The sequence below is a fragment of the Gadus chalcogrammus genome, chromosome 16 (genome assembly GCF_026213295.1).
Source record: "Gadus chalcogrammus isolate NIFS_2021 chromosome 16, NIFS_Gcha_1.0, whole genome shotgun sequence".
Taxonomy (NCBI): domain Eukaryota; kingdom Metazoa; phylum Chordata; class Actinopteri; order Gadiformes; family Gadidae; genus Gadus; species Gadus chalcogrammus.
The window spans coordinates 1,114,874-1,135,357 of NC_079427.1; the positions used below are offsets into that span (position 1 = coordinate 1,114,874).

The window sequence follows — 20,484 nt, forward strand, 5'->3', positions numbered from 1 at the left end:
GACGGAAGTTAACCTCAATAACCGGCGTAGATAATAAACCAGAAACAATGTCCTCCTCGTGGCGTTTGCGTTACTCGCGGCTGCGGCCATCGTGAAGTGAACCAAATCGACTGTCCTTTGAATGGAGTCTCATTGAATTACTATGACTGGACTCTGGGGGGGTCAGCAGCGTTCTGATTGGCTGACAAAGGGGCTTCTTTCATTGAACCCTTCACGTTCCCACACAATGTGGAGCAGAGACACGCTGATATCGTTACATACAAAACTTTCAGAAATCACCTGATAGGCTATTACGTTTCTGTAAATATGTCAATGATAACACAAACCTTAGCTTACCAATAGGTAGTGCGAGAGGGACTAGCAGAGCAGGGAACGAGTTCTAGAACTTAAGGAGCGCAGAGAGGTCATCATTATTCCAATGAAACACACAATTTATGATTGTAGAATTTATTCAGTTTGTAAATTCCTATGAATCATAAATACTTCCCAAAATATACATTTATTGGAGTATATTTTGACATTATGTTCCTAAATATGCATGCATCATATAATGATGCTGATCATTTAAGTGAAATGGATAACTTCAATATTAGTTTGTAAAAGGTGCATAGTTTAGATGTTCAGATTGCAACCAACCGAGGGTTAATTTCCCTAACTGTCATATTATATAGCATTGCATAACGCTACTACTGCAACTACTCTGGTGCCATCTAGTGGGGAAATGGCATGGATGGCAACGATCGATTCGGCACCTGGCTCGCTTCACTTCCAAGATGTATTAATTAAGCTATCCTCGTTTTCATTTCAGGATCTATGCGGCTTATTCTCGGGGGGGGGGGGGGGGGGGGGGGTTGTGTCGACTTCAGTGGGGGTTTCATTCCGCCTGCGCACGGCAGCTCGTTTCCCCTCAGCCATGTCAACGTTTAGGAGTGCGTGACTACTGTTGATGGCTTTCAACTACTGGTGACAGCGCATGCGCTACCGCGCGTATGTGTCCCGCGCATATTTTTTTTTTTTTTCTTCACCCCTCGCGGTCGACTTGGGATCTGTCGGCGGTCTACTGGTAGACCGCGATCGACTGGTTGGGCACACCTGGTCTAGATCTATGATAGAGGATGTCTATGCCCGAAACGGTCCAAACCTTTAGCGAACCGGCATCCACGCCCGAGGTCGCTACAATAGTGACTTCATTAAGAACCAAAGAGAACAAGGATGATAAAATATGTACTGAATGAAAAAAATTACGCTTCAATTATTAGGAGCAGTGGTGACAAATTAGGATTGACCAATTTCCAGAACATCAAACAACCACTATTTCAAGCTCAGACCAAAGGAGCCAGTTATTCAACGAAGCATTGTCTTTCAATTCAATTCAATGCAATTTATTTATATAGCCCTTAATCACCATTACAGTCTCAAAGGGCTTAACAGGCCAAATATATATGACACCCCCCTTACCCAAGCCCCCACAAGGGCAAGAAAAAACTCCTGTGAAATTAGCAAGGAAGAAATCTTGAGAAGAAACACATAGTAGGGGATCCCTTCTTCCAGGGATGGTCAGGAGTGCAATGGGTGCCACAATTGACTTACAGGTAAATACATGCACATCATATTAAAATGGTGATGGGGTTCAAGGTTCAAGGTTGCTTCATTCATACCCGTGGGTAAATTTGGTTTGCAGGTCAAGAAAAGGGCGTTCACGGAAGACAAGACAGACACACAGACAAAAATCACAGAGGTGCTCAGTACATCAGAAAGTGCAACAAAGTTATGTACCACCAGTGGCGCTGCAACAATTTATTCGTATAGATAATGGCTGCAGGAACAAAACTGTTCCTGTAGCGGATTGTTCTGCTTTGGGGAACTTTGAGCCTCTGTCTAGAGGGAAGCAGCTGAAATGCACTGTTTAAAGTGGCCGGTTAACCATGAGGAGAGTCCAGGCATCCAGTCCAGTCACCGCAACACGCCAAAACAGACAGAATAGTGAATTAGAACGGAGAAGTACATAGTGGGAATGTATAATGTAATAACAAAAGCACAAGCAAACAGAGTGGTCTTCATTTTGCATCTGTCGTTTTCACACTATCTTCCAAATGCAAGATTGTAGAGGTGCGTTTTGAGCTTTCCTTTGAATACCTCCACAGAGTCAGCTTCCCTGATCACTGATGGCAGCCTATTCCATAGGAAGGGGGCTCGACAGGCAAACGCTCTCTGTCCAGCCGATTTCTTTTTAACCTTCGGCAGTGAAAGAAGGCCAGCTCCCGAAGACCGGAGGGACCTTTAGTTTCTTTAGCTTCATCCTTTATGTACAAGTTCTAACTCATATAACTAACACCTAGCTCTAGAGAACTTACAGCGAGCTCCATAGAACTGACAGCTAGGTACGGGTGGAGGAACTGGTCTTCTCCACCATACCCCGCCCCTCAGTCCCCCAGTGGGGGGCCCTCCCGGGATGGGTGGAGGAGCCCGGTCCGCTCCAGGACCTCGTCCACGACCCGGACCAGGCGCTCTCTGTAGTCCAGCAGACGCCCGTCGAACGTCAGGTTGATCCGCCTCAGCCCCGCCTTCACCGCCGCTCTGGACCGCACACAGACAGACGGATGGACGGACGGACGGACAGACAGACAGACAGACCAGCAGAAAGACAGACAGACATAATTAAAGGCTGTGGTGAGAGACTTCCTACACCATTCCTCTCCGAGCCCTGTGGGATACCCATTGTGGATTGTAGTGTCGTCGAGAGTTCTACCTGCTGTGGTTCTAGGTGTGGTTCTGACTGGTGAGGTTCTACCTGGTATGATTCTAAGTGTTGTTCTACCTGCTGTGGTTCTAGGTGTGGTTTTGACTGGTGAGGTTCTAACTGGTATTGTTCTAAATGTTGTTCTACCTGCTGTGGTTCTAGGTGTGGTTTTGACTGGTGACGTTCTACCTGGTATGGTTCTAAGTGTTGTTCTAGGTGTGGTTCTAGGTGTGGTTCTACCTGCTGTGGTTCTATCTGATGTGGTTCCACCTGCTGTGGTTCTATATGGTCTGATTCTAGATGTGGTTCTACCTGGTGTGGTTCTAGGTGTGTTTCTACCTGGTGTTGTTCTAGCTATGGTTATACCTGGTGTGGTTCTAGCTGTGGTTCTGGGTGTGGTTCTAGCTGTGGTTCTACCTGCTGTGGTTCTAGGTGTGGTTCTACCTGGTGTGGTTCCACCTGGTGTTATTCTACTCGCTGTGATTCTAGCAATGGTTATACCTGGTGTGGTTCTAGCTGTGGTTCTAGCTGTGGTTCTAGCTGTGGTTCTAGCTGCTGTGGTTCTACCTGGTATGGTTCTAGGTATAGTTCTACCTGTTGTAGTTCTAGGTGTGGTTCTACTTGCTGTGGTTCAAGGTTTGGTTCTAGCTGCTGTAGTTCTATCTTCTGTGGTTCTAGGTTCTACCTGGTGTGGTTCTAGTTTCTACCTGATGTGGTTCTAGGTTCTACCTGATGTGGTTCTACCTGATGTGGTTCTAGTTTCTACCTGGTGTGGTCCTAGGTTCTACCTGCTGTTGTTCTAGGTTCTACCTTCTGTGGTTCTACCTGGTGTGGTTCTGGGTTCTTCCTGCTGTTGTTCTAGGTTCTACTTTGTGTGGTTCTAGGGTCTACCCATTGTGGTTCTAGGTTATACCGACTGTGGTCCTAGGCACTACCTGCTGTGGTTCTAGGTGTGGTTTTGACTGGTGAGGTTCTACCTGGTATGGTTCTAAGTGTTGTTCTAGGTGTGGTTCTAGGTGTGGTTCTACCTGCTGTGGTTCTATCTGATGTGGTTCCACCTGCTGTGGTTCTATATGGTCTGATTCTAGATGTGGTTCTACCTGGTGTGGTTCTAGGTGTGTTTCTACCTGGTGTTGTTCTAGCTATGGTTATACCTGGTGTGGTTCTAGCTGTGGTTCTGGGTGTGGTTCTAGCTGTGGTTCTACCTTCTGTGGTTCTAGGTGTGGTTCTACCTGGTGTGGTTCTACCTGGTGTTATTCTACTCGCTGTGATTCTAGCAATGCTTATACCTGGTGTGGTTCTAGCTGTGGTTCTAGCTGTGGTTCTAGCTGTGGTTCTAGCTGCTGTGGTTCTACCTGGTATGGTCCTAGGTGTGGTTCTAGGTATAGTTCTACCTGTTGTAGTTCTAGGTGTGGTTCTACTTGCTGTGGTTCAAGGTTTGGTTCTAGCTGCTCTATCTTCTGTGGTTCTAGGTTCTACCTGGTGTGGTTCTAGTTTCTACCTGATGTGGTTCTAGGTTCTACCTGATGTGGTTCTACCTGATGTGGTTCTAGTTTCTACCTGGTGTGGTCCTAGGTTCTACCTGCTGTTGTTGTAGGTTCTACCTTCTGTGGTTCTACCTGGTGTGGTTCTGGGTTCTTCCTGCTGTTGTTCTAGGTTCTACTTTGTGTGGTTCTAGGGTCTACCCATTGTGGTTCTAGGTTATACCGGCTGTGGTCCTAGGCACTACCTGCTGTGGTTCTAGCAGGGAGAACCTGCTCGAACCACTGCAGGTAGTGGTTCAACCTAGAACCACTACCTAGTGTGGTTCTAGGTTCTACCTGGTGTGGTACATGCGCGCCACGCTGGGGGGCACGGTGACGGTGATGTGCGTGGGGTTCAGCAACCCATGGACGGTGGGCTGCACCACGGCCCGGGGGTCCACAATAATCTTGTGGTTGCTCCATGTCACGGTGTCGGGGGGCTCGTGGTACAGGTGGTCCAGGATGTTGACCCCCTCCACTTCCTGCCAGCGCACGGTGGGGCGGGTCTCGGAGGAGGGGGCGGACGGGGTCCCGGAGATGGAGGTGGGGAATACGTGGTTCTGGAACACGTAGCTGCGGCCCGGCCCGTGTTTCAGCTCCAGCTGCGGCAGCAGCTCCGTCCAGCTGGGAGACACAAGGAGCCGAGACGTTAGAACCCTCCTGAGAGAACCCCGAACCCGCCAGGGAGGAGAGTGCATGTGGAGGCTGTTAAGTATGTGTGTGTGCGATCATGTGAGTGTGTGTGTGCATGTGAGTGTTTGTGTGCATGTGAGTGTGCGTGCATGCATATGAGTGCGTGTGCGTGCGAGCGTGAGTGCGTGTGCGTGTGAGCGTGAATGCGTGTGCGTGCGAGCGTGTGTGCGTGAGCATGCGTGTATGTCTGCCCCACCTGTCCACGGCCTGGGGCAGGATGAGCTCGTCCATGTCGTGCAGGCCCAGGTAGTGGCTGCGGTACATGTTGCGGTATACGCAGTCGTTGAGTGCGGCCACCTGGCCGTAGTAGTGCAGCTGCCCCGCGCCGAGATCTGGCCGCCAGCTTCGAGACACGTTCAGCCGGCCGGCCAGGGGCCACACGATCACCTCCAGGAACCCTGGGGGACACACTGTCGTCAGAGGCTGCCTGAAGCCACCAGGGGCATCCTGGAGCCACCAGGGGCAGCCTGGAGCCACCAGGGGCTGCCTGGAGCCACCTGGGGCTGCCTGGAGCCACCTGGGGCCGCCTGGAGCCACCAGAGGCAGCCTGGAGCCACCAGGGGCCGCCTGGAGCCACCTGGGGCCGCCTGGAGCCACCAGGGGCAGCCTGGAGCCACCAGGGGCAGCCTGGAGCCACCTGGGGCCGCCTGGAGCCACCTGGGGCCGCCTGGAGCCACCAGGGGCAGCCTGGAGCCACCAAGGGCCGCCTGGAGCCACCAGGGGCCGCCTGGAGCCACCAGGGGCCGCCTGGAGCCACCAGGGGCCTGGAGCCACCAGGGGCCTGAAGCCAACAGGGGCAGCCTGGAGCCACCTGGGGCCGCCTGGAGCCACCAGGGGCCGCCTGGAGCCACCAGGGGCCTGGAGCCACCAGGGGTCGCCTGGAGGCACCTGGGGCCGCCTGGAGCCACCAGGGGCCGCCTGGAGCCACCAGGGGCCGCCTGGAGCCACCAGGGGCCGCCTGGAGCCACCAGGGACCTTGAGCCACAGCTGACAGCTGATTCACTGATTGGCCCCGCTGATGGCTGCCTCGGTTCTCATATGATCGCTATTTTGTCTTTTGTTTGTTTCAACATGGTGCGCAAAATATTAATTGCGGCTGTTGCAGGGTATCAACAATGTGTGAGAGCATGCGCATTACGCAACAGGGACGGTCGCAGAGTGGAACTGCCAAACTCAGGGGCCAGGCTTGCCAAACTCCACTATAAAAACAGAGTGGAGGAAAAACTCACCACTGGCAATGCAAGGGAGGCATGGCAGGGCCTTAACACCATGATGGGCAGAGCCCAGAAACGGCCCTGACCCAATACACTGACCACTGCTCCACACCTACTACAGCAGGTTGGACGTGCCACACCCCCAGAATGACTGGACCCCCACCAGCGGCACTTGCACTTTTTGTCCTCACTATGTTTGGATCAACTTACAAGTGCGAATCCCCATTCTCATACATGAATGCCTCACTGCCGAGCACCTGCACCCAGGCCCGCTGCTCCCTATACGCAGAGTGCGCAGAGTGCGTAGGGCACCAAGTACCTGAGGGGGCACCAAAAATTAAGGTTTGAAAAAAAAAAAAATACATTATTGAATTTAAAAAATATGTAAATTAGTTATGAAGAGGCCCACCGTTGTTTGTTCTTAATTGTATATCCTATCACTCAATTTTGGCAAATTAGATGTTTTTACCTAATATATAAAAAGGGGCTCCCCCCCCCCCCCCCCGCTCGCATAGGGCACCGAAACGGCCAGCAGCGGCCCTGCCTGCACCACTGTATGCATATTGCCATGGGGTCATATACTCCCGATTTCACTGCTCTTGCTAAATCAAACAAATGCCATTTCTCTCATTAGATGGCACATTTGACCGAGTGGGTCACTGCATGCCAGTTAACACTAACAGTCAGCCTATGTTTATTAAATAAGGATTCTTTTTGAAAAGACTGTTGCACTTAAAGTAATTTATTACTATGTATTTTGACAAGCTGTGGCACTCTTGAGTAAACCTATAACTATGTAATTTGATAAGCTGTTGCAGAGTTAACCTATTGTATTTTCCTGAACTGATACGATTGTTAAACACTAACAGGCAGTCTATGACGTTAATCAAATAGGGATTGTTTTTGATAAGCTGGTGGTTTCTATTTGATAAAATAAAGAAAATACATGCACTCCTATGTCGTTATAGTGTTTTACAGTATTTGTAGCTATTTATGTGATGCTCATAAATTTTAGGCATTTTTTTTCTGGCCCCTCATTCTGGATAATTTCCACAAACATGGCCCCCATGTAAAACTAATTGAATAGCCCTGCTGTAGACTATGCTTAAAGGCCCACTATGCAACTTTTTTAGCCAAAATTACATTAAGTATGCAGGTTGAGAGTTATGTTGATGGTTCTGCATTCATTTCTGGGTCGATTGGTGGGTGTGTCATTTTCCCATGTGGCCTCTACAGTGAAAAAGCGCATATGCAACTTGATGTGTTCGGACCGAGCGCTTCCGGATGTGACGCGGCGGAAGTATCCTCGAAAATTTAGTCAGATTGTAGTTTCGAAAATGCTTTACGACACAGACACCCAAACATGGCACCGGCTAGATATAAACAGCCAGTTGCGAGGCAATTTGGCTTGATTTACCTTAATATAACAGGCCAGGAGTCATTGCGATGGTTCCATTATACATTTTTGTTCGTTGTTTCAACTCCCCCTTGCGCATCTTGGCGGAGAAAATGAATATGTTTCTGCCGGCGACCCGCCGCCCACTCTCGCGGGAGTCTCGGGTCTCGCGAAGTAACGAATTGCTTTGCGGCACAGACCCCCAAACACGGAACCGGCTCGATATAAACACAAGTAGCTAAGGGATTGTTACATTCATCATAGATCAGCCGACTAAAAAGAGACAGAGAAACCCAATGTCGGAGGAACAGAAGAAGAGAAAGGGGAGACTGACCGACAGAGAGGCCAGACACGAGTAAACGTTGGGCAAGCTTTTCAGGAATAGCGTGAACTGAAAGAAAAAGAAGACTTCAAATCAGACTCCGATTTGGCCGTGTTGCTTTTGAAATTGAAAGTACCCTTGGGTGAACTTTGTCCTCGTGGTATTCTTGATGTTGATAGTCTCTGTACAAATGTGTTTGCTCAACCATTTTGTTGTGAGCCCTGTAAAAATTGTTTTCTCGACCGTTTTGTTGTGAGCCCTGTATGTTTCTAGCTTGCTTGGTTGCAGCCATATAAACACCTTTGTTTCCATTGGTGTTTTGCTGTTCGTCTGTCTCGTCCCCCAGATACAGACTGAATCCCCGAATCCAGGTTCTTGTTTATTTAGATTATTATGTTGGCCAACACTCTCACACTGATTGTTCTGTTCAACCTAAGATAAAACAATTATAATCTAGGATATAAATTCTCCCCGTCAACTATAAAAAGGATGGCTTTATGTTTATTGCAATACAAATACACCATTTTAAAAATGTATAACCTTGCCTACACTTTATGAACATTTACTTCGGACATGGCTCCACGCATTCGCCGGCTTCTTTGAAAACAAATGCACATGGCTCGCGTAGAAGTGCATGGGGAAGGGTCGTCAACGAGTTGTTACGACAGTGTAGTAAAATATCTACTACGAAGCTGTAGGGGGCGCTGTGTAGAGAAATGTGCGTGGCAAAACCAAGAAAACAGCGAAGAAATTCCCGAAGTTGCATAGTGGGCCTTTAAAGTCTGTTGAAACCATAAGCAGCAGCACAACACATTTATTCCAACATCAGTGTTTCCCCTACCATTGTTCAGGCCTGGCGGCCCGCCAGGCCAACGAGCGCCCCCGCCAGGCCAACAACCGGCCAAAAAAATGAAAAAGAGAAAAAACAATTTTTTTTTTTTTTTTTTATTTTTTTTTTATTATTATTATTAGCCATAATATCATAACCATCCAAGCTCACCACCAGCTATCTCAATATGTATTGGTGCTTTATGCTCCTGTACATGAAATTAGTTTACATTAAATCAACTTTGTTTTTATAAAAACACTGTTCAGTGCAGGGACGCTGGAAGTAATTCACAGTTGGGGGGGCTGAGAAACGTTCCGATGACGGGGGGGGGGGGGGGTTTGGTTTCATTCCGTCTATACGAGCAGGTGTGCGCCTTTTGTGAATCAAATCATGCTTGTGACATTTATAGTCACAAGTAAAATGACAATAGTATAATAATAGTCTGATATATTTATGTATTTATTTATTTATTTCCACGGGGGTTTTTGCATTTCACATTCAGCCTCTCGCCACCAGGGGGGGCTGCAGCCCCCCCAGCCCCCCCACTTCCAGCGTCCATGGTTCAGTGTTTCCCACACATTGACGAGACTATGGCCATGATAAAAAAAAAATTTTATCATTGATTTTTTCCTTATTGCACAGACGAAGTTTGAAGACATACAACCCCCCCCCCCCGTCAACAATCGCTCTCCCCCCCCCCCCCCCCCCCCCCCGGTCAACAATTGCTCCACCCCCCCCCCCCCCCCCCCCCGGTCAACAATCGCTCCATACCTCTCCCCCCCCCCCCCCGTCCAACAAATACCAACAAATACTCTAGCATCCCGTGAAATATTTATAACAAATCACACTATCAGCTCTTACCACCGGGCCTAAAAAAAATTCTAGGGGAAACACTGAACATCTTAAACTGAGGCACACAGCAGAGTGGGATATGTGTGTTATTTATTTTGCTTTTGTTAATCATTGTTAATCTCAAATAAAAGATGACCGGGTTTGGTTATTTTTTAGGCCAAATCGCCCAGCCCTACTTCATGATACCTGGCTTGAAACCATTCCAGAATCTGCTCTCCAGTTGCCTGGATTTGAGCTGTACAGAGCGGAACGTGAACCAGAGCTCTCTGGGTAAAAGATACCTCTTGCCTTGACCCCCTCTGTTGTTACATATGGTTTTGTGTCATTATCATGCTGTCTGTTTATTATTGAATATTTGTTGTTCATTGTAGGGCACGCACGCACCTCAGTTACCAAAACGAATTCCTTGTATGCAGGGCTGGAGTGGGACTCATTTTCAGCCCTGGAGTTTCAAGCCTCAGACCGGCCCACTTTAGATCACAACCTATCATATTAAAATAATGTAATTATAACTTTACATGTTAAGCATACAATAGCGCACTGTTCTCTAAAGCCTTGTAATTCTGTGTATTTTTTCTAAAATAATTCCAATTCAGTGGAAGTAATGGTTGCTTCAGAATGGGGATTTACTTCAACATGAGGGCACATCTCCACCATTATTCTTTGCAACACAACATCCTTTTCAACAAATTATAAAAATAATAAATAAAATATTGCATATTCAATTTGAAAAAAATAAAAAGGGTTTCACTCTTTAATAACATAATCAGAACTTAGATTTCACAAATACAACATCAGCATGTCCTTTTCTGCAATATCAAATATCAAGCAAATTAGTGTTCAGATATCGAATCCAGTCAGCTCTCGTTTACGGACATCTTCAAGCACAGTGTTTTGTTTGTTTACAGCCTGCGCGCAACGTGATTCCAAGCCAAACGTTAGCAATTGGTTATGGCAGATCCAGAGTGGCACTGGGCAGATCCAATAGTTTTAAACTTCAACAGACACCCGTCTTCAAGTGAGTTAACGTTTGTCAATTGAGTAGGTCCAGACTCTCTGTGCAAATGAAATTAAGTACGAGTCTGGTAGGACCAGGCTAGTTCGACACAATACTCTTCATTATATTAATTCTAATAATATTCACTTAATGAGCAATCCTACCTGCACACTCTGGACCTGTGGGCTCATGGCTGGTGCTTGATGATGCATATTGTATCTGAGGGGCTACAAGAAAAAGTTTGTGGCCAGTTATGTGGCGTTGCATCATAATATTATTTAAATTATGTAACGTTAGCCTGTAAGAGGCTATATGTTACAACGCCACGCAATTCATTGACTTGATAGGCTCATTAATTCACTTGAACGGTGCAGGTAAAGTTGCATTTTGTTCAACATCTTGTCTTACCCGTTCCATCGTTTTCATTGGTCGTTTTAGACCACAAGCACGTTTGATTGAAAAAGCTGCAGATTTTTGCACATTTGGCGCATGTGTCTCCATGGCTTTTCTCTTTTAAATCCTCGCTTTTTCTGCGCCACCCTTGCTCTTTTTATTTTCCATTTTGCATTATTATTTTCCTTGCACTTCTGGGGTACAGCGGTAACAGCATACACGTGATACCCACTCAGTGCCATGACTGAACACCGGCACAAAATAAATAAAAAATAATATTTGAACACCGGCACAAAATACATAAAAAAATAATAATTGAACACCGGCCCTCACGGCCCAAAAGTCAGACTGGCCCACCGGGAATTGTCCCGGTCCTCCCGATTAGCCACTCCGGGCCTGCTTGTATGTGAAAACCTACTTTCTGATTTTGATTCTGACAAGGGGCCGCCTGAAGGCACCGGGGGCCAACTGGAGGCACCGGGGGCCAACTGGAGGCACCGGGGGCCAACTGGAGGCACCGGGGGCCAACTGGAGGCACCGGGGGCCAACTGGAGGCACCGGGGGCCAACTGGAGGCACCAGGGTGTGCGTGTGTGTGTGTGTGTGTGTGCGTGTATGTGTACCTGTACGTTCATAGTGGTCCAGGAGCCTCTGTGTGTCTGCGTTACAGCTGGTCTTGTAGAGAACCACCTGGGTCACGCCAAGAATCCGCAGCATTTCCATACTCTGGACCAGCTGACACACACACACACACACACACACACACACACACACACACACGCACACACACACACAGACACACACATACGCACACAGACACGCACACACACGCACACACACAGCTCAATGCAATGAAAAGTTTAACGCTTTATCTAGTTATAGATTCAGGGATATGAGATGGGAATTTAAACCACTTTTGCTTGACTTGTGTGAGCAATAACGCCTTGTGGTTTGTGGCTTCCTGGGGGGCAAGGAGGTCCTATGGCAGGAAGAGTGACCGGAAACCATGTGTCTCCATAGTAATGTCGCTCTGAGAGCACATGTCCCCTGAGATAAGGGGAAACACGTCAATTTCCACCAGGTTGCCCTCAGCAGTTATAGTAGTATGGCAAAGCACAGGAAGAGAGTCCGGACCTGCAGCACGTTGGTGAAGTCGAACATGGTGGAGAGGCATACGGTGAACTGGTGAGGGAAGTCCTTGCTGATTGGCTTCCTGTTCTGGACCAGCAGGAACCTTGGCTCCTCCTCCTCCTTCTGGCTCAGGGTCTCTGTCACACACAGGGATCGACCAATCAGCGGAGACCCCAACGATAACTGTTCTCCTCGGGGTATTACCGCCGGGGTCTGAATCCATGGCGCCTGGTGGAACGGGTGTGGACCGGTCGACCGGAACCCGACCTCAGGAACCCGATCGAGGGGACAGAACCAAAAGAAAAGTCGACTCTGCTCTCATGGCTCCCCAAGAGACTCAAAACTCACCTGTTCAGAGTTCACCTGGACTCTGAATAGCACCCCCCCCCTTTACCACCCCCCACACACACCCCTCTTACGAACTTATTGTAAGTTTTACATACTGGCACATATTTTTTTTTACCTAGCATTGTGTAGCATCTTTTCCCAGCTATCTCTGTTGTTTACGGGGAATGGGTTAACCTAGTGATGGTTAGGGCTTGTGGGTGGTGGTCTGTGGTGGGGGGGGGGGTCTGCGTGTATCATGATTTGGCATGATGTTAGGTCATGAGATGATGGGACTTCATGTAACGACATCACGGTGAAGGCATCGTAGAAGGAGGTGAATGTAACGGTGCAGTGACCTTGTCCTACCTGTGGGGGCCGCCACCTTGCTCACGGCCACATGGGAGGGGTACGGACACCCGGCGGGGAGGGGGCAGAAGACGTCCGCCGTCCCATAGTCAAACCCAAAGTGGTCACTGTGGACATCGGCCGCGCCGGCGGCCGTGAAGGGTTGCCCCTGGCAACAGAGGAGGCATCGGTAGGCGGCACGCTCCTTCCTCAACGCCACGCCGATGATGCGGACCTGCGGGCCGCAGACAGAGGAACATAGAACCTCAGGACCCCACGGAGAGCAGGAGGAACCCGGAGACGCACGCGCTCCCAACTGACCCTCTGAAATGACCTGATCATCACTTCTGGAAGATCCCAAGGGATACTGCAGTATCAGAGCGTAGTAATGCAGTATCAGAGGGTAGTACTGCAGTATCAGAGCGTAGTACTGCAGTATCAGAGCGTAGTACTGCAGTATCAGAGGGTAGTACTGCAGTATCAGAGCGTGGTACTGCAGTATCAGAGGGTAGTACTGCAGTATCAGAGCGTAGTACTGCAGTATCAGAGGGTAGTACTGCAGTATCAGAGGGTAGTACTGCAGTATCAGAGTGTAGTACTGCAGTATCAGAGCGTAGTACTGCAGTATCAGAGGGTAGTACTGCAGTATCAGTGTAGTACTGCAGTATCAGAGTGTAGTACTGCAGTATCAGAGTGTAGTACTGCAGTATCAGAGTGTAGTACTGCAGTATCAGAGTGTAGTACTGCAGAATCAGAGGGTAGTACTGCAGTATCAGAGTGTAGTACTGCAGTATCAGAGTGTAGTACTGCAGTATCAGAGTGTAGTACTGCAGTATCAGAGTGTAGTACTGCAGTATCAGAGTGTAGTACTGCAGTATCAGAGCGTAGTACTGCAGTATCAGAGTGTAGTACTGCAGTATCAGAGTGTAGTACTGCAGTACTGTAGTATAGTACTGCAGTATCAGAGTGTAGTACTGCAGTATCAGAGTGTAGTACTGCAGTACTGTAGTATAGTACTGCAGTATCAGAGTGTAGTACTGCAGTATCAGAGTGTAGTACTGCAGTATCAGAGTGTAGTACTGCAGTATCAGAGTGTAGTACTGCAGTACTGTAGTATAGTACTGCAGTATCAGAGGGTAGTACTGCAGTATCAGAGTGTAGTACTGCAGTATCAGAGTGTAGTACTGCAGTATCAGAGTGTTGTACTGCAGCATCAGAGTGTAGTACTGCACTATGAGAGTGCTGTACTGCAGTACTTGAGTGTTGTATTTTGTAGTATTTGACGTTGACTGGCCTCTGGGCGGCCTCGGAGGTCGAGGTAGGCCGAGATGAGCAGGGTGTTTGTTCCGCTGACGGCCACCAGGGGCGCCTTCTCTCTCCCGGTGTCTGGGGGGGGGGGGGGTGGGGGGGGGGGGGGGCAGAGGAAGAGATGAGCGAGAGATGAGTTGTAACTTCAATATATAACAATAAAAGGCACATTTCTCATTGGATATTTATTATATAGATAATAAATACATCTTCAGAATGTGAATTTAAGGACACAGTTTGAGATTAAAAGATGAAAAAATTGGGCCAGCGATATTATTAATATTAATTATCTTTTTGAAAAAAATTATGAAAACTAAATCCATAATTTCCCTAAAACCACGATTTGAATGCAGTCTCCAATAATCCACCGTCAATCGATAGCCTACTTCTTTCCTTTCCTTTGACCAGCTGACCGTTGAGATCTGCGCGTGACCGGGCCAGAAAAAGGAAGCAGTAAACAAAGTTATATTAAAAGAGGAATACAGCGGTCGGAACCATAGATAAAACACTATATACGCCACGCCCCTCTCAGCCGCGGCACACGGAGCCGCCATCTTGTGTGGGTCTTAAGTAGGTACTCTCTCACTGTGCCTTCACACCAACATTTGAGCAGATGGTTGACTGTAGAGAAGAGCTCATTGGAATTACCTGGATTGTTTCTGATGGCGTCAGAGTAAAAAAGTGACCTTGCCTCTTTGAATAGGGGACTTTGAATACTGTAGTTGGTGCTCCCGGTAGATTTGATGGATGTCTCTCGTCGGCGTGGGTCCCAGTAAACATACGCGAGAACTTTAGTTCCTACCACACATTTGTTCTTTCATCGTGGTGCGTGAGAGAATAATTGCGGCTATTGCAGGGCATCGTATTTGTCCGCAATTGCATAGCCAACGTGGTCTTATTATAGCCCGATCATTAACTAAAAAACGCATAGAAAGAATAAAGCATCCAGCATATGATTTCAACAATGTATGAGGGCACGCAATCCGCATTACGCAACAGAACACACACACAAACACACACAATCTAGCATATAAGCAATCGCTCCATTAATTAGTTAGGCCTATTCAGTGTTTTATGTATTTATGCTTATTATTCTTTTTCTATTGACCAAACTTATGACTATCTTTTGTTTTTGTTGCTTGGCATCAGCACCAGCATGACTACGGTCGGACGCTTAACTCGAAATCCGTGGACACATCACGGAAACACGCCGATTTCCGTGATGTGGCCACGGATTTCGAGTTAAGCGTCCGACCGTAGTAATTTCACGGATTCCTGTGAGACCATGTTGCGTGGGCTCTACCGGAAGGGGCGTGACTTCGCCACTCTATACAGGAGTGAGTCCTGCATGAAGCTCCTCCCTCATGGCTGGTGGAGATACACTGCAGTACATCCTACGACCAGGCTGTGGTGAGGCAGGAATTCAAGGGACACACAGCTGATCTACATCCTCATCGGGCAGCGGTCGTGATGTATCCACGACGTGGACACAATTCAATTTACACTTCAGAGAACTACTTTACCTGGCTGGAGGCATCGGCTGGCTTGAGGTGGACCAGGTGGGCTCTGACCAGGACCAGGTGGGCTCCGACCAGGACCAGGTGGGGTCTGACCAGGTGGTCCAGGTGGGGTCTGACCAGGTGGTCCAGGTGGGGTCTGACCAGGTGGGGTCTGACCAGGTGGACCAGGTGGGGTCTGACCAGGACCAGGTGGGGTCTGACCAGGTGGACCAGGTGGGGTCTGACCAGGTGGTCCAGGTGGGGTCTGACTAGGTGGGGTCTGACCAGGTGGGGTCTGAGCAGGTGGTCCAGGTGGGGTCGGACCAGGTGGACCAGGTGGGGTCTGACCAGGTGGACCAGGTGGGCTCTGTCCAGGTGGGCTCCAAGCAGCTGGGGGCCAGTGGAGCCTAGGTAGATTAGGACTGAAGGTCCACAACAGGTCAGTAACAGCATCTGGAGCGAAGATGCCATTACTTCCAAACTCACTTTCCCTCTTTCCCCTTCATCATCAATAAATACCATCTTTAATATCACATACGTTTCTGACGTTTCTGACGAAGGGTTTAAACTGAATCAGAACTGAAACATTTGGCTCATTCATTAAGCGTCGCAAGACGAAATAACATTAAACAGATAACACTTATTAGCGTTGCTAACTTTATATTTGTATTGTATCTAATTGTTTAATCGCATTTAGCTAGTAAACTAAGTGTATTAACACAAGCTAGTTAGACTATGATACACTTTGAACACTCAGTTTACTAGCTAAATTGAATACAATACAAATATAAAGTAAAAACAAGTGTTATCTGGTTTATGTTATTTCGTCTTTGGTAACATGAGCGAGAATGTTTTTTGAAACCTGCCTTGCAACGGACAATCGCGTCGAACGATGACTTAATGTTTCGAAAAGGGAAAAATTTTCGCCCCCGGTACAATTTTGGTGTGACAGCATCACTAAAGAGCTACTTAAAAGTTATTTGATTCAGAGGAAAGCTATTTGTTGATCGTTTTGCGGGTAGCTAGATAGTGCTCTCACCTTTGCCTTGATTATGAAGATGTTCCTGTTTTTCACCTCCCATACGACAACGTTGTTAACCCACCCACTCTTGAGAAAAAGTTTGCTATCCGAACTTTTGTAGGGTTTTAATTTTTAGCGTTATAAGGTGACGGATTCTCTATAAGATAAATGTAAATATCTCCAAACTCCCATTGGTCGAGACGTTGCCCACTTCAAAGCAACGAACACATCACAGGGGGCTGTGTATGGATCAAAAGTTCAGAGTATGTTTAACTTTTCTTGATATCTAATTTGAACATTTATGGTAAATATTTTATTGATTGCAGTAGGCCTATAGGAAATCTGCAAGGCTGCAATTCCCCTGGCTGGCCGCTGCAATTCCCCTGGCTGGCCATTTTGTCGGCGTTTGTTGCCCTCCAGGTAGCCATGGTAGTCACGTGACTGCAAAGTATGAATAGCTATCATAACCCATCATAAACCTCAAACCGCTAGCATAATGCCTAGTAGGGAATAATAATAATTCCCTGCACCGAAATGAAAATTCTTGGCCGAAACCGAATATACTGAAACAGTTGGCCGAAGGCCAAAACCGAATACCGAATGTGTCTTTTAATGTTTTTCATTAATTTTGCTTACATTTTTCACCATTGCATAAATCAAACAATTAAATGTCCTTTATAAACTTTGTCTTGCTTTTCTATACAAAAAATCAATTACAAATATGATGCAAAATATTTATTTAATACTGAACGTTTTCTAAAATTCCAGCAGATATTATAGCAAGAATTTAAGAACAATATACCTTTAAATAAATGAGTAAAAATTTTTTTTTATAAAAAAATAAAAATGTTCTGCGTATTATGTTCGGCCTTTTTTCTCCTTCTGCCGAAACCGAACTTTATGTTTTTGGCCATTTTCGGCCGAACATGTTCGGTGGCCGAATATTCGGTGAATCCCTAATGCCTAGTGCTAGGTACTCGAGATCCATTGTTGACGCTCTGTTGCTAGGCTACGTTATTGCTGCGGGTACTTTGTATCGCTCATGTCACACAAAACGCAACTACTGTGAGGAGTTGCTGCATTGAGCAGATATAAAAACTACTGGAACCTTTATGACAAAAATGTAAAAAACATTTATGTCAGTTCTAAACCTTAGATTTTCTAAACATCTTGCAAACGTGAATGATACAAAGTAGAGAGCATCGCACCCTCAAATCTTGTAGTGTGGCCAGTCTTCCGACGAGACATGGCCCGATTTCCTGGCTCAGTGATCGTGTGTGTATAGTGTGACATGTTAAATCGTGTAGTCTGAACCAGCCATAAATAAAGGCCTGGACAATAAAATCTCTTTGCGTCACAAACGACAGTATCAGCAAAGATGAAAGTTTTGACGTAGTGTAGCTGAATCGTCATTGTTCAACGAGAGGGTTCCATCATTTAAATTCCTAGCACATCTCTGAAGAAGTCTCATGGACCACAAACACAAAAGCAATAACAAAGAAGGCCCAGCAGCAACTATACTTCTTCTTTCACCTCTTGAGGATCCTCAGGAAAAGCCAGCTCTTACAGAAGCTGGTGTCCATATCGGTCAGTAATCGAAAGCACACTGACTTATTACACCACAGCTTGGCATGCAGGGAGTTGGGTGGCAGACAGGAGGGCTCTGCAGAGGGTCATAGGCACAGCCCAGAAGCTCGTAGGCTGCACTCTGCCCTCCCTGAAAGAATTTTAAGATTTTTTTTGTTTAACCTGCTTCCCTCCAGAGGCGCTATAGCTCAATGAAAGATTAACAGACAGTTCTCACCCCTCGGCCATTCGATCACTGAACAGACAGTAGTCTGCGCAATACTGCCCGCGTCCCACATACGCTTCCCTCCGTGTGAGAGAGAGAGAGAGAGAGAGAGAGAGAGAGAGAGAGAGAGAGAGAGAGAGAGAGAGAGAGAGAGAGGAGAGAGAGAGAGAGTGAGAGAGAGAGAGAGAGAGAGAGAGAGAGAGAGAGAGAGAGAGAGAGAGGGAGAGGGAGAGGGAGAGAGAGAGAGAGAGAGAGAGAGAGAGAGAGAGAGAGAGAGAGAGAGAGGGAAGTGTATGTATGGGAAGAGAGGGTGTCTTATTTATTACATAATTATGAAACTATTTTTTCTTCTAAGAACTGATCAGGAGTGGCACATTCCATTTCGTTGTGTTATACAATGCATTCAATGCAATGACAATAAATCTTCTATGTTCATATTACAACATCGAATTACTGTTTTCAGTGCAGGATTTTTATTGTTTCGGTTATCGATCTGCCTAAATGAATAGCACAGTTAGCAATTAACTTTTTTTACATCCTTGGGTCTGCAATGTGTAAGATCTTATAAGATAGTATAAATTTAAGTTAGTTAATCAAATCATTACATTTATTTGTGCTATAATCCTTATTCATGTTATTTGGGCAATTATTTGTAAATCCACAGTTCTAATTTTCTAAACAGTTGGCTGCCATTATGCGGGCACTATCGAAGGTTTCAGAGCCGTTATTTGTCAGATTTTTTTTTAAATAAAGACAACCTGAAACAATGATTATTCAGCTAAACTACGGAAACACTTCGGCTGTTTCTATCTGAGCCCCCTTCCTCTTATAAACAATCAAGGGGGGAACCAACGCGTCCAAAGGAACCGAGCTGTGGAGACACTCTGGTGGCGACGCGTCTCCGACACCCAGGACGCACACCCGGAGGCGCACACCAGGACGCACACCCAGAGGCGCACACCAGGCCGCACACCCGGACGCAAACAATGAAGTTATTGTAATCCTACGTCTGTATGCCTTTATTTAGACCTGCTTGGGCAGACCGACCCAGCGAGGGAGACCGACCTCCTGGAAAGGCAGATCAGCGCGGCTCGGTTTGACTCGGCACGGCCAGAAGGGCCGTGAAATGGTCTAGAATAGACCCTTCTCTGAGTCCGACCTGGCCCCCTGGTCTAGAACACCGAGTCCGTCCTGCCAAATGGTCTATACCCGCCACCGAGTCAGAGAGAGAGAAGCGCAAGGAAAAGAGGACGGAATAAACGGGTTTCTATAGAGCCTACATACCTGTTCATCCACACCAGCACCGCGACCACCATGGCGACGACCAGCCCCTGAAACCACCAGAGTCTTCGCTGCAAGGCCGCTCTCATCTCGGAACGGGGAGCAGCGTCACGGAAGAACCCCGTGGAGAGACCCACCTGCTGAGAGTCTGACCGCACGTCGGGCTGAGAGGCGTGACCAGAGATGAGAGGACTCGAGAGATTACCCCCAGCAAGTAGGTGGGGTTTAGTTTAGGTTTAGTTAGAGATGGTTAGTTTAGGTGTTAGGTTAGAGATGGTTAGTTTAGGTATTGGGTTAGAGATGGTTCGTTTAGGTATTAGGTTAGAGATGGTTAGTGTCTGGGAGCGGACCTCCCCCCACCTACAGTGAGGACCAGTGTCTCTGTCCCTCCGTCAAAACATCCGTGTTTAGGGGATTCAACACTTACCCTTTGAGTTTCACACCCTTTGAAACCATCCGTAAAGGACACACAGAGTGACGTCTGGGTGGTCTGGCAAATGCTAGGGGTGCCACCAGGGGTGGACTGGGACAAAAATGCAGCCCTGGCATTTTCTGTCCAGACCAGCCCACTACATTGTCAGCACTAGGGGTGGGACAAGACGAACGGGAAGAACCCTGTATGTACTTGATTAAAACAATTGAATCAAGTACATACATTCGAATAATAGTACAGCACTGTAAATAGCAGTTGTTACTACCTCTTTTTTTTTTTAAAGTTTGTGTCTCTTGTGCTGCTGACAAGACAGGTGTGAAACCCGAACAGGAAATAACAAACCTCCTGTGGTCGCTGCATCTCCTCCCCCCATATCTACAAAACCCTTG

General features: G+C 47.3%; 1 protein-coding gene across 1 annotated transcript; it reads right to left on the bottom strand.

Annotated features, from left to right (window-relative positions):
- Nucleotides 1-909: 909 nt before the first annotated feature.
- Nucleotides 910-20,231, bottom strand: LOC130406317 (uncharacterized). The gene is made up of 10 exons (XM_056611818.1): nt 20,090-20,231; nt 19,666-19,826; nt 15,593-15,990; nt 14,056-14,147; nt 12,783-12,996; nt 12,093-12,226; nt 11,582-11,693; nt 5,153-5,354; nt 4,561-4,887; nt 910-2,577 (listed from the first exon to the last, which is right to left on the bottom strand). Exons 2-10 carry the CDS (start codon nt 19,749-19,751, stop codon nt 2,424-2,426), a joined length of 1,719 nt encoding a protein of 572 aa, XP_056467793.1. The 5' UTR covers nt 19,752-19,826; nt 20,090-20,231; the 3' UTR covers nt 910-2,423.
- Nucleotides 20,232-20,484: the final 253 nt, after the last annotated feature.

Bases quoted from the DNA above. Each gene is read 5' to 3' on its own strand.
- LOC130406317 (XM_056611818.1), bottom strand. From the start codon at position 19,751: ATGAGAGCGGCCTTGCAGCGAAGACTCTGGTGGTTTCAGGGGCTGGTC. The intron at 15,991-19,665 runs GTATGTAGGCTC...GTGGACCTTCAG, and splicing joins GTGCTGGTGTGGATGAACAG to TCCTAATCTACCTAGGCTCC. The intron at 12,997-14,055 runs GCCAGTCAACGT...TGCGGCCCGCAG, and splicing joins ACCTCCGAGGCCGCCCAGAG to GTCCGCATCATCGGCGTGGC.